General features: G+C 49.1%; 1 protein-coding gene across 1 annotated transcript in view; it reads left to right on the top strand.

Annotated features, from left to right (window-relative positions):
- Nucleotides 1-14,379, top strand: part of chid1 (chitinase domain containing 1) — an 85,966-nt gene that overhangs the window by 37,211 nt on the left and 34,376 nt on the right. The window contains exon 7 of the mRNA XM_067979652.1: nt 2,652-2,744. Coding sequence (XP_067835753.1) covers nt 2,652-2,744 — 93 coding nt within the window. The remainder of the gene's footprint in view (nt 1-2,651; nt 2,745-14,379) is intronic.

The following is a 14,379-nucleotide window of genomic DNA, read 5'->3' as shown; positions in this document are numbered from 1 at the left end:
TCCCGGTAGCATCCTAGTAAATCTTTTCTGCACTCTTTCTAGTTTAATAATATCCTTTCTATAATAGGGTGACCAGAACTGTACACAGTATTCCAAGTGTGGCCTTACTAATGTCTTGTACAACTTCAACAAGACATCCCAACTCCTGTATTCAATGTTCTGACCAATGAAACCAAGCATGCTGAATGCCTTCTTCACCACCCTATCCACCTGTGACTCCACTTTCAAGGAGCTATGAACCTGTACTCCTAGATCTCTTTGTTCTATAACTCTCCCCAATGCCCTACCATTAACAGAGTAGGTCCTGGCCCGATTTGATCGACCAAAATGCATCACCTCACATTTATCTAAATTAAACTCCATCTGCCATTCATCGGCCCACTGGCCCAATTTATCAAGATCCCGTTGCAATCCTAGATAACCTTCTTCACTGTCCACAATGCCACCAATCTTGGTGTCATCTGCAAACTTACTAACCATGCCTCCTAAATTCTCATCCAAATCATTAATATAAATAACAAATAACAGCGGACCCAGCACCGATCCCTGAGGCACACCGCTGGTCACAGGCCTCCAGTTTGAAAAACAACCCTCTGTCTTCTGTCGTCAATCCAATTTTGTATCCAATTGGCTACCTCACCTTGGATCCCGTGAGATTTAACCTTATTTAACAACCTACCATGCGGTACCTTGTCAAAGGTTTTGCTAAAGTCCATGTAGACCACGTCTACTGCACAGCCCTCATCTATCTTCTTGGTTACCCCTTCAAAAAACTCAATCAAATTCGTGAGACATGATTTTCCTCTCACAAAACCATGCTGACTGTTCCTAATCAGTCCCTGCCTCTCCAAATGCCCGTAGATCCTGTCTCTCAGAATACCCTCTAACAACTTACCCACTACAGATGTCAGGCTCACTGGTCTGTAGTTCCCAGGCTTTTCCCTGCCGCCCTTCTTAAACAAAGGCACAACATTTGCTACCCTCCAATCTTCAGGCACCTCACCTGTAGCTGTCGATGATTGAAATATCTCTGCTAGGGGACCCGCAATTTCCTCCCTAACCTCCCATAACGTCCTGGGATACATTTCATCAGGTCCCAGAGATTTATCTACCTTGATGCGCGTTAAGACTTCCAGCACCTCCCTCTCTGTAATATGTACACTCCTCAAGACATCACTATTTATTTCCCCAAGTTCCCCAACATCCATGCCTTTCTCAACCGTAAATACCGATGTGAAATATTCATTCAGGATCTCACCCATCTCTTGTGGTTCCGCACATAGATGACCTTGTTGATCCTTAAGGTACTGGAGATGTGTATTCCAAGAACGTTTGTGTGAGGGAATTCCTCGAACCAGCTCCTTTATTTTGTTGGTATTAAGGTATTTGAAAGTTGAGAATGTAAAAGGATGTGGGCATTGTGCAGGGAAATGGATTAAAGTCGATAAGCTGTACTTGAACAGTGTGCTGTGTTGATGCTATCAGCCAGAAGGCCTCCTTTGTGCTGTAAATTCAGTAAAATTTATGCTCCCTTGTTACTGATTCATCAACCAGTGGAAATAATCTTTCTGGAAATAATTATCTTCTCAAACTGTTTCACAGTTTTGAACATTTCTATTCAGTGTCCCCTTGGCCCTCTCTACTCCATTGAAAAGCTCTTGGTTTCTGCACCATCTGAGGTTATCTGAGTGACTCCATACTTAATAATTGACTTCTCCAATTCTCTCCTCACCACACCCACTCTCCACTAATCACAACCTATCCAGAATGTCGTACCTTGTGACTCGGATGAGACGTTAAACCAAAGCCCCGTCAGCCCTCAGGTGGACGTAAAGGATCCCACGGCACTATTGGAAGAAGAGGAGGGGAGGCCTCCCCCGGTGTTCTGGCCAATATTTATCCCTCAACCGCCATCACTAAAAAAAACCCAGATGATCTGGTCATTATCACTTTGCTGTTTGTGGAACCTTGCTGTGCGCAAATTGGCTGCTGTGTTTCCTACATTACAACAGTGACTACGTTTCGAAAGTACGTCATTGGCTGTAAAGCGCTCTGGGACATCCTGAGATCATGAAAGGCGCTCTATAAATGCAAGTCTTTCTTTCTTTCACCCGCGGAGTCCCACTCTCCCATCGCCCCTGTCCTTGCCCCTGTGAATTGATTCTAAGATCCTGGTCCTAGTGTTCAGATTATTCGTGGCCTTACCCCACCATGATCTCCGGGAGCTGGCGTCCCTGTAGATACTTTCCACTCCTCTTGCACCAGTTTACTCTTCATATGGTGGCATCACATTGTGTTTGCATGAGGTATGTGTGTATAAAGAAGGGCGATGCTCTCCCTGTTCCTATAGCAATACTTGGGTTCTGGTGTTGGAGGCTGGCTGGTGATAAAGTACTTTGATCAGTGTGGGGTATTGGTCAATACTTCAGAACTCCCTTCACTTGGTGACTAGAAAGAAGTGGAATGTTTCGTCTGAGCTTTCCAGTTAATTCTGTTTTTAATTCAAAGGTAAATTTCAGAATTGGGTGCTGTGACAAATTTTCCAATCCCTCCTGTAACATAGTGGGTTAAGAGGAATCCGGGTAAAGCCATGGGTACAAGTGGGGACAATGCCCATGTGTAGCCTCTGATGGGATGTGTTCGTCTTACAGGGAACTCGCCCACATGATTCGCCACTTGTCAGAAGCCCTGCATGAAGCCAAGCTGAAAGCTGTGCTGGTGATCCCCCCAGCGATCTCTCCAGGGTAAGTACTGATGACTCACTCCATAGGAGATCATTGGAAATGTCGGTGATTGGGTAACATCCTGAAAAAGAAGCATTAGGGAACGTAATCACTGGGAAGTGGACTGTCTCTCTGCCAATCTGTTGAGTAGAGGGTTGGTCCCTTGTGGGATTGAGTGAGGCCACGGTGGCTATAGGAAAGGAACTCCACGGAGAAGAACAAATTACATCCCTTACCTGTGTTAAAAGATTCAGTCTATTACTTTCAAACTCTTGCTAAATCTTACCCTCATCTTCTGTCGATTAGTCGTGCTTCCCACGAAGATGTGCAGCTCTTGGCTGGCCAGCGTCCTGTCCCATTGGAAGAACCTGCACGTTAAGCAGAGTCTGTGTCCAGTTTGAAGTGCATTGCCCCCGGATTTCAGGGTTATTGGCAGCCCATGCAGTTCATCGCAATGTGACTAAACAAGGGCAAGACCGAGAGCCAGAAGGAGTGTGCGAGACCTTGCTCCGATTCCCTGTGATTATTGGTGAGGAACAGGATTATGAAGCTGATGAAGTCATACTAAAGGTGAGAGAGTAAGTGAGCATGTGCAGTCGCTAGCATAAGAGTGCAGATGTTGTCAGTGAGAGTAAGTGAAGGTGTGCAATCTTTGACGAGAGAAAGCTCTCTCCATGGCCTCTTGAGTAAAGATACCACACTACCTCTTACAGACCCAAAGGTCTGGGGCTTGATTCCAGGTGTTTGTGGAGTTGGCTGGTCCCAGCGGGGGTCGTGTTAGGGAAGCTACAATTGGCCTTGGTTTCACCAGGCGAGGGAGGGTTCTTGCTCCTGCTTTACTGGTCAATGACTTAGAAAGTGTGTGTGTGTGTGTGCATGTGTTTGTGTGTGTGTAGATTCGATCAAGACTGGATCATTCTTGGCAGTAGTGTCCTCCATGGTTGACTGTGTATTGTGTGGTTCATGCACAATGGCCTTGATATTAACTTCCAACGATGAGCAGGAGAGGGAAGGGGGGGGGGTTTAAAAATTAAAAATCAGGGAATGCATTCCCAGCCTGAACCATATGCACCTGCTGCCATTTTCACCGCACCAGGCAGCGTGTGTATCCCATCTTTGAGAGGCGGGTCACTTCATTATCATATTTAAATCAGGCTCCCACAGTGCAATTAGGAGCCTGATTTAAATTTAACTGCTGCCAGCTGGGTTTTCCAGGGCTCGGGAAAACAGGCAGCGAAAGGAAGGCGAGAGCAGCCGGATCAACCAGGTTAGTGCTTTTTCCAGTGCTCCTTGTGGGCCAGGAGGAGCAGGAGTGCTCCCCCCAGACCCTCAAGGAAGTCTTCAGCCTCCCCTCTGCCGATCGTGGCCTCTCTCTCCCCCCAAGCCCTGATCTGTCGCTCCCCCTCTGCCGATTCCCAGGGACCATCCCCAAGGGTCCCCGGTCTGGGGCCTCCTCCCACTGCTCTTCCCGCCCGGCAGCCGGTCAGTCTGTCAATTGGACCGGCTGCTGGGCGGGAAACGGAAGAAAAAATTATAATGAGGTCCTGCTGTTAAATTCGGCAGGATCTCCGTGTCCCGGCCTTGCCGAGTTTTCCCCATGTTCCCCCGCACCCTCCGAATCTCCCCGCAAATATCGTGCCAATGAATGTCCACTTGGTCAAGGTACCAGAGGGATGTTCATGTCTGAGTGACTGTACACCAGTAGGAGTCGGTGTCTGAGTGATTGTACACCAGTAGGAGTCAGTGTCTTCAGTGAGGTGGGGTGTCTGAGTGACTGTACACCAGTAGGAGTCGGTGTCTGAGTGACTGTACACCAGTAGGAGTCAGTGTCTTCAGTGAGGTGGGGTGTCTGAGTGACTCTACACCAGTAGGAGTCAGTGTCTGAGTGACTGTACACCAGTAGGAGTCAGTGTCTTCAGTAAGGTGGGGTGTCTGAGTGACTGTACAGCAGTAGGAGTCAGTGTCTTCAGTAAGGTGGGGTGTCTGAGTGACTGGACACCAGTAGGAGTCAGCATCTTCAGTAAGGTGGGGTGCCTGAGTGACTGTACACCAGTAGGAGTCGGTGTCTGAGTGACTGTACACCAGTAGGAGTCGGTGTCTGAGTGACTGTACACCAGTAGGAGTCGGTGTCTGAGTGACTGTACACCAGTAGGAGTCGGTGTCTGAGTGACTGTACACCAGCAGGAGTCAGTGTCTTCAGTAAGGTGGGGTGTCTGAGTGACTGTACACCAGTAGGAGTCAGTGTCTGAGTGACTGTACACCAGTAGGAGTCAGTGTCTTCAGTAAGGTGGGGTGTCTGAGTGACTGTACACCAGTAGGAGTCAGCGTCTTCAGTAAGGTGGGGTGCCTGAGTGACTGTACACCAGTAGGAGTCGGTGTCTGAGTGACTGTACACCAGTAGGAGTCGGTGTCTGAGTGACTGTACACCAGTAGGAGTCGGTGTCTGAGTGACTGTACACCAGTAGGAGTCGGTGTCTGAGTGACTGTACACCAGTAGGAGTCGGTGTCTGAGTGACTGTACACCAGTAGGAGTCAGTGTCTTCAGTAAGGTGGGGTGTCTGAGTGACTGTACACCAGTAGGAGTCAGTGTCTGAGTGATTGTACACCAGTAGGAGTCAGTGTCTTCAGTAAGGTGGGGTGTCTGAGTGACTGTACACCAGTAGGAGTCAGCGTCTTCAGTAAGGTGGGGTGTCTGAGTGACTGTACACCAGTAGGAGTCAGTGTCTGAGTGACTGTACACCAGTAGGAGTCAGTGTCTTCAGTAAGGTGGGGTGTCTGAGTGACTGTACACCAGTAGGAGTCAGTGTCTTCAGTAAGGTGGGGTGTCTGAGTGACTGTACACCAGTAGGAGTCAGTGTCTGAGTGACTGTACACCAGTAGGAGTCAGTGTCTGAGTGACTGTACACCAGTAGGAGTCAGTGTCTTCAGTGAGGTGGGGTGTCTGAGTGACTGTACACCAGTAGGAGTCAGTGTCTTCAGTAAGGTGGAGTGTCTGAGTGACTGTACACCAGTAGGAGTCAGCGTCTTCAGTAAGGTGGGGTGTCTGAGTGACTGTACACCAGTAGGAGTCAGTGTCTGACTGTACACCAGTAGGAGTCAGTGTCTTCAGTGAGGTGGGGTGTCTGAGTGACTGTACACCAGTAGGAGTCGGTGTCTGAGTGACTACACCAGTAGGAGTCAGTGTCTTCAGTGAGGTGGGGTGTCTGAGTGACTACACCAGTAGGAGTCAGCGTCTTCAGTAAGGTGGGGTGCCTGAGTGACTGTACACCAGTAGGAGTCGGTGTCTGAGTGACTGTACACCAGTAGGAGTCGGTGTCTGAGTGACTGTACACCAGTCGGAGTCGGTGTCTGAGTGACTGTACACCAGTAGGAGTCAGTGTCTTCAGTAAGGTGGGGTGTCTGAGTGACTGCACACCAGTAGGAGTCGGTGTCTGAGTGACTGCACACCAGTAGGAGGCGGTGTCTGAGTGACTGCACACCAGTAGGAGTCGGTGTCTGAGTGACTGTACACCAGTAGGAGTCGGTGTCTGAGTGACTGTACACCAGTAGGAGTCGGTGTCTGAGTGACTGTACACCAGTAGGAGTCGGTGTCTGAGTGACTGTACACCAGTAGGAGTCGGTGTCTGAGTGACTGTACACCAGTAGGAGTCGGTGTCTGAGTGACTGTACACCAGTAGGAGTCGGTGTCTGAGTGACTGTACACCAGTAGGAGTCGGTGTCTGAGTGACTCTACACCAGTAGGAGTCAGTGTCTGAGTGACTGTACACCAGTAGGAGTCAGTGTCTTCAGTAAGGTGGGGTGTCTGAGTGACTGTACACCAGTAGGAGTCAGTGTCTTCAGTAAGGTGGGGTGTCTGAGTGACTGTACACCAGTAGGAGTCAGTGTCTGAGTGACTGTACACCAGTAGGAGTCAGTGTCTGAGTGACTGTACACCAGTAGGAGTCAGTGTCTTCAGTGAGGTGGGGTGTCTGAGTGACTGTACACCAGTAGGAGTCAGTGTCTTCAGTAAGGTGGAGTGTCTGAGTGACTGTACACCAGTAGGAGTCAGCGTCTTCAGTAAGGTGGGGTGTCTGAGTGACTGTACACCAATAGGAGTCGGTGTCTGAGTGACTGTACACCAGTAGGAGTCGGTGTCTGAGTGACTACACCAGTAGGAGTCAGTGTCTTCAGTGAGGTGGGGTGTCTGAGTGACTGTACACCAGTAGGAGTCAGCGTCTTCAGTAAGGTGGGGTGCCTGAGTGACTGTACACCAGTAGGAGTCGGTGTCTGAGTGACTGTACACCAGTAGGAGTCGGTGTCTGAGTGACTGTACACCAGTAGGAGTCGGTGTCTGAGTGACTGTACACCAGTAGGAGTCAGTGTCTTCAGTAAGGTGGGGTGTCTGAGTGACTGCACACCAGTAGGAGTCGGTGTCTGAGTGACTGCACACCAGTAGGAGGCGGTGTCTGAGTGACTGTACACCAGTAGGAGTCGGTGTCTGAGTGACTGTACACCAGTCGGAGTCGGTGTCTGAGTGACTGTGCACCAGTCGGAGTCGGTGTCTGAGTGACTGTGCACCAGTCGGAGTCGGTGTCTGAGTGACTGTACACCAGTCGGAGTCGGTGTCTGAGTGACTGTACACCAGTAGGAGTCGGTGTCTGAGTGACTGTACACCAGTAGGAGTCAGTGTCTTCAGTAAGGTGGGGTGTCTGAGTGACTGCACACCAGTAGGAGTCGGTGTCTGAGTGACTGCACACCAGTAGGAGGCGGTGTCTGAGTGACTGTACACCAGTAGGAGTCGGTGTCTGAGTGACTGTACACCAGTAGGAGTCGGTGTCTGAGTGACTGTACACCAGTAGGAGTCGGTGTCTGAGTGACTGTACACCAGTAGGAGTCGGTGTCTGAGTGACTGTACACCAGTAGGAGTCGGTGTCTGAGTGACTGTACACCAGTAGGAGTCGGTGTCTGAGTGACTGTACACCAGTAGGAGTCGGTGTCTGAGTGACTGTACACCAGTAGGAGTCGATGTCTGAGTGACTGTACACCAGTAGGAGTCGGTGTCTGAGTGACTGTACACCAGTAGGAGTCAGTGTCTGAGTGACTGTACACCAGTAGGAGTCAGTGTCTTCAGTGAGGTGGGGTGTCTGAGTGACTGTACACCAGTAGGAGTCAGTGTCTTCAGTGAGGTGGGGTGTCTGAGTGACTGTACACCAGTAGGAGTCAGTGTCTTCAGTGAGGTGGGGTGTCTGAGTGACTGTACACCAGTAGGAGTCAGCGTCTTCAGTAAGGTGGGGTGCCTGAGTGACTGTACACCAGTAGGAGTCGGTGTCTGAGTGACTGTACACCAGTAGGAGTCGGTGTCTGAGTGACTGTACACCAGTAGGAGTCGGTGTCTGAGTGACTGTACACCAGTAGGAGTCGGTGTCTGAGTGACTGTACACCAGTAGGAGTCAGTGTCTTCAGTAAGGTGGGGTGTCTGAGTGACTGCACACCAGTAGGAGTCGGTGTCTGAGTGACTGCACACCAGTAGGAGGCGGTGTCTGAGTGACTGTACACCAGTAGGAGTCGGTGTCTGAGTGACTGTGCACCAGTCGGAGTCGGTGTCTGAGTGACTGTGCACCAGTCGGAGTCGGTGTCTGAGTGACTGTACACCAGTCGGAGTCGGTGTCTGAGTGACTGTACACCAGTAGGAGTCGGTGTCTGAGTGACTGTACACCAGTAGGAGTCAGTGTCTTCAGTAAGGTGGGGTGTCTGAGTGACTGCACACCAGTAGGAGTCGGTGTCTGAGTGACTGTACACCAGTAGGAGTCGGTGTCTGAGTGACTGTACACCAGTAGGAGTCGGTGTCTGAGTGACTGTACACCAGTAGGAGTCGGTGTCTGAGTGACTGTACACCAGTAGGAGTCGGTGTCTGAGTGACTGTACACCAGTAGGAGTCGGTGTCTGAGTGACTGTACACCAGTAGGAGTCGGTGTCTGAGTGACTGTACACCAGTAGGAGTCGGTGTCTGAGTGACTGTACACCAGTAGGAGTCGGTGTCTGAGTGACTGTACACCAGTAGGAGTCGGTGTCTGAGTGACTGTACACCAGTAGGAGTCGGTGTCTGAGTGACTGTACACCAGTAGGAGTCGGTGTCTGAGTGACTGTACACCAGTAGGAGTCGGTGTCTGAGTGACTGTACACCAGTAGGAGTCAGTGTCTTCAGTGAGGTGGGGTGTCTGAGTGACTGTACACCAGTAGGAGTCAGTGTCTTCAGTAAGGTGGAGTGTCTGAGTGACTGTACACCAGTAGGAGTCAGCGTCTTCAGTAAGGTGGGGTATCTGCGTGACTGTACACCAGTAGGAGTCGGTGTCTGAGTGACTGTACACCAGTAGGAGTCGGTGTCTGAGTGACTACACCAGTAGGAGTCAGTGTCTTCAGTGAGGTGGGGTGTCTGAGTGACTGTACACCAGTAGGAGTCAGCGTCTTCAGTAAGGTGGGGTGCCTGAGTGACTGTACACCAGTAGGAGTCGGTGTCTGAGTGACTGTACACCAGTAGGAGTCGGTGTCTGAGTGACTGTACACCAGTAGGAGTCGGTGTCTGAGTGACTGTACACCAGTAGGAGTCGGTGTCTGAGTGACTGTACACCAGTAGGAGTCGGTGTCTGAGTGACTGTACACCAGTAGGAGTCAGTGTCTTCAGTAAGGTGGGGTGTCTGAGTGACTGCACACCAGTAGGAGTCGGTGTCTGAGTGACTGCACACCAGTTGGAGGCGGTGTCTGAGTGACTGTACACCAGTCGGAGTCGGTGTCTGAGTGACTGTACACCAGTAGGAGTCGGTGTCTGAGTGACTGTACACCAGTAGGAGTCGGTGTCTGAGTGACTGTACACTAGTAGGAGTCGGTGTCTGAGTGACTGTACACCAGTAGGAGTCGGTGTCTGAGTGACTGTACACCAGTAGGAGTCAGTGTCTTCAGTAAGGTGGGGTGTCTGAGTGACTGCACACCAGTAGGAGTCGGTGTCTGAGTGACTGCACACCAGTAGGAGGCGGTGTCTGAGTGACTGTACACCAGTAGGAGTCGGTGTCTGAGTGACTGTACACCAGTAGGAGTCAGTGTCTTCAGTGAGGTGGGGTGTCTGAGTGACTGTACACCAGTAGGAGTCGGTGTCTGAGTGACTACACCAGTAGGAGTCAGTGTCTTCAGTGAGTTGGGGTGTCTGAGTGACTACACCAGTAGGAGTCAGCGTCTTCAGTAAGGTGGGGTGCCTGAGTGACTGTACACCAGTAGGAGTTGGTGTCTGAGTGACTGTACACCAGTAGGAGTCGGTGTCTGAGTGACTGTACACCAGTAGGAGTCGGTGTCTGAGTGACTGTACACCAGTAGGAGTCAGTGTCTTCAGTAAGGTGGGGTGTCTGAGTGACTGCACACCAGTAGGAGTCGGTGTCTGAGTGACTGCACACCAGTAGGAGGCGGTGTCTGAGTGACTGTACACCAGTAGGAGTCGGTGTCTGAGTGACTGTACACCAGTAGGAGTCGGTGTCTGAGTGACTGTACACCAGTAGGAGTCGGTGTCTGAGTGACTGTACACCAGTAGGAGTCGGTGTCTGAGTGACTGTACACCAGTAGGAGTCGGTGTCTGAGTGACTGTACACCAGTAGGAGTCGGTGTCTGAGTGACTGTACACCAGTAGGAGTCGGTGTCTGAGTGACTGTACACCAGTAGGAGTCGGTGTCTGAGTGACTGTACACCAGTAGGAGTCGGTGTCTGAGTGACTCTACACCAGTAGGAGTCAGTGTCTGAGTGACTGTACACCAGTAGGAGTCAGTGTCTTCAGTAAGGTGGGGTGTCTGAGTGACTGTACACCAGTAGGAGTCAGTGTCTGAGTGACTGTACACCAGTAGGAGTCAGTGTCTGAGTGACTGTACACCAGTAGGAGTCAGTGTCTTCAGTGAGGTGGGGTGTCTGAGTGACTGTACACCAGTAGGAGTCAGTGTCTTCAGTAAGGTGGAGTGTCTGAGTGACTGTACACCAGTAGGAGTCAGCGTCTTCAGTAAGGTGGGGTGTCTGAGTGACTGTACACCAGTAGGAGTCAGTGTCTGAGTGTACACCAGTAGGAGTCAGTGTCTTCAGTGAGGTGGGGTGTCTGAGTGACTGTACACCAATAGGAGTCGGTGTCTGAGTGACTACACCAGTAGGAGTCGGTGTCTGAGTGACTATACCAGTAGGAGTCAGTGTCTTCAGTGAGGTGGGGTGTCTGAGTGACTGTACACCAGTAGGAGTCAGCGTCTTCAGTAAGGTGGGGTGCCTGAGTGACTGTACACCAGTAGGAGTCGGTGTCTGAGTGACTGTACACCAGTAGGAGTCGGTGTCTGAGTGACTGTACACCAGTAGGAGTCGGTGTCTGAGTGACTGTACACCAGTAGGAGTCAGTGTCTTCAGTAAGGTGGGGTGTCTGAGTGACTGCACACCAGTTGGAGTCGGTGTCTGAGTGACTGCACACCAGTAGGAGGCGGTGTCTGAGTGACTGTACACCAGTAGGAGTCGGTGTCTGAGTGACTGTACACCAGTAGGAGTCGGTGTCTGAGTGACTGTACACCAGTAGGAGTCGGTGTCTGAGTGACTGTACACCAGTAGGAGTCGGTGTCTGAGTGACTGTACACCAGTAGGAGTCAGTGTCTGAGTGACTGTACACCAGTAGGAGTCAGTGTCTTCAGTGAGGTGGGGTGTCTGAGTGACTGTACACCAGTAGGAGTCAGTGTCTTCAGTAAGGTGGAGTGTCTGAGTGACTGTACACCAGTAGGAGTCAGCGTCTTCAGTAAGGTGGGGTGTCTGAGTGACTGTACACCAGTAGGAGTCAGTGTCTGAGTGACTGCACACCAGTAGGAGGCGGTGTCTGAGTGACTGTACACCAGTAGGAGTCGGTGTCTGAGTGACTGTACACCAGTCGGAGTCGGTGTCTGAGTGACTGTACACCAGTCGGAGTCGGTGTCTGAGTGACTGTACACCAGTAGGAGTCGGTGTCTGAGTGACTCTACACCAGTAGGAGTCGGTGTCTGAGTGACTGTACACCAGTCGGAGTCAGTGTCTGAGTGACTGTACACCAGTCGGAGTCAGTGTCTGAGTGACTGCACACCAGTCGGAGTCAGTGTCTTCAGTAAGGTGATGTGGGGGGCGGGGGAGTAGGAGAACTTTAAATACAATGGCAGTGCCTAATGCTGATAGATGAGGTTACATCCAATCAAAATGTCAACTCCTCCTAGCCTTTTAAAGGATTATAATCCATATGTAAAATCCCTAAGCAGAATTGCATTAAATAATAAAATGGGGGTATAGGCAGTGGCCAGCCCTGACTGGGTAATGGTCTTGGGCTGTACTGTGTTTGATGACAATCACCCAGATTGATATTGGTTCCTGGTCATAATGAGAATTGAGTGTTTGCACTCTGATTTTTGGCTTCTTGGTTTGAGCTTGGTTGTGAGAGGAAGTGCTGACAGGTATCCCTACACCCCAACTGTCCACGTGTTGCTGCACTGTGGAGCTGTTTACGACAACTGTTAACTATTTGTGTGACCTTTCTGTGTCTCAGCTGTGCTCTTGCTAATGAGTTGGGGTTAATATTCTGCTGGCCACTCAGGAAATAGCTGTTTGTGCTGAGTTACGATGTGCTCGCTGCAGTTTATCTGTATGGGTTACGTTGTGTTCGCTGCAGTTTATCTGTATAGGTTATGTTGTGTTTGCTGCAGTTTATCTGTATAGGTTACGTTGTGTTTGCTGCAGTTTATCTGTATGGGTTACGTTGTGTTTGCTGCAGTTTATCTGTATGGGTTACGTTGTGTTTGCTGCAGTTTATCTGTATAGGTTACGTTGTGTTTGCTGCAGTTTATCTGTATGGGTTACGTTGTGTTCGCTGCAGTTTATCTGTATAGGTTATGTTGTGTTCGCTGCAGTTTATCTGTATAGGTTACGTTGTGTTTGCTGCAGTTTATCTGTATGGGTTACGTTGTGTTCGCTGCAGTTTATCTGTATAGGTTACGTTGTGTTTGCTGCAGTTTATCTGTATGGGTTACGTTGTGTTCGCTGCAGTTTATCTGTATAGGTTACGTTGTGTTTGCTGCAGTTTATCTGTATGGGTTACGTTGTGTTCGCTGCAGTTTATCTGTATGGGTTACGTTGTGTTTGCTGCAGTTTATCTGTATGGGTTACGTTGTGTTTGCTGCAGTTTATCTGTATGGGTTACGTTGTGTTTGCTGCAGTTTATCTGTATGGGTTACGTTGTGTTTGCTGCAGTTTATCTGTATGGGTTACGTTGTGTTTGCTGCAGTTTATCTGTATGGGTTACGTTGTGCTCGCTGCAGTTTATCTGTATGGGTTACGTTGTGTTTGCTGCAGTTTATCTGTATAGGTTACGTTGTGTTTGCTGCAGTTTATCTGTATAGGTTACGTTGTGTTTGCTGCAGTTTATCTGTATGGGTTACGTTGTGTTCGCTGCAGTTTATCTGTATAGGTTACGTTGTGTTTGCTGCAGTTTATCTGTATAGGTTACGTTGTGTTTGCTGCAGTTTATCTGTATGGGTTATGTTGTGTTTGCTGCAATTTCTCTGTTTGAGCTGAGCTACGTTGGGCCAGAAATCGCACAGAGTGGCGAGGTAACGCTCACCGCAGCTCCTGCGAATTAAATGAACAAAAATACTTATTGCGGGCTCTGTGGGGTGTGGTTGCTTGATTTTGAACTTTTAAAAAATTGCGCGCTATCAACCCAGCCTGTGAGCAGCGTGAGTTGATGTGTGTGGATCAGTTTGTGAGAATAGAAGACATGCCCACAAAATCCGTCCGGAGAAGTCACGCACATTGAATCAGGCTGCATTGCTCAAGCAGGCAAGCAGACTTCATTCATTTAAAGTTAGTATTCTGGATGGCATTGTAAATAAAAATTTTATTTTGTTTTATAAATAACCAAAGAAAGAATTAAATTAAATTGAAAACGTACAGAAGAGAAAAATATTTTTTTTAATTATTTTTTTAATTTTAATTTTTTTTTAATAAGGTAGTAAAAGTTATTAAAATAAGGAGTAATATGAGACTCCACATTTTTAAAATTTAATTTTTCGTTGTTTGGCAGTCATTAAGAGTTATCGCGCTTTTAAAACTTAGTTTAGACCTGGTATTTTTCAGCATACCTGTTTGGTGTTGTGATTAGTTACTTTCCAGCTGGGCAGATGAGCAAGTTTGTAATTTTTCAGTGATCTCAATGATTGCAGCGTGCGATGGCTCTTTAATTCACAGCTGTCAAATCACCGGCGAACCAATGGGAGCAAGTTAATGATTTCTGCATTTTAGTGCACACTTGCAAACGTGGGAACTTGCTCCTTCGATTTACCATAGAAAACGGAGAGTGCTGTTATTTCAGGAGCAAATTCTGGCTTGTTGTGTTCGCTGCAGTTTCTGTTTGAGCTGAGTTACGATGTGCTCGCTTCAGTTTATCTGTTTGAGCTGAGTTACGATGTGCTCGCTTCAGTTTATCTGTTTGAGCTGAGTTATGTTGAGTTCGCTTCAGTTTATCTGTTTGAGCTGAGTTACGATGCGCTCGCTTCAGTTTATCTGTTTGAGCTGAGTTACGATGCGCTCGCTTCAGTTTATCTGTTTGAGCTGAGTTATGTTGAGTTCGCTTCAGTTTATCTGTTTGAGCTGAGTTACG

Source organism: Heptranchias perlo, unplaced genomic scaffold (assembly GCF_035084215.1).
Source record: "Heptranchias perlo isolate sHepPer1 unplaced genomic scaffold, sHepPer1.hap1 HAP1_SCAFFOLD_494, whole genome shotgun sequence".
NCBI lineage: Eukaryota > Metazoa > Chordata > Chondrichthyes > Hexanchiformes > Hexanchidae > Heptranchias > Heptranchias perlo.
This window is presented reverse-complemented; position numbering and strand designations above follow the sequence as displayed.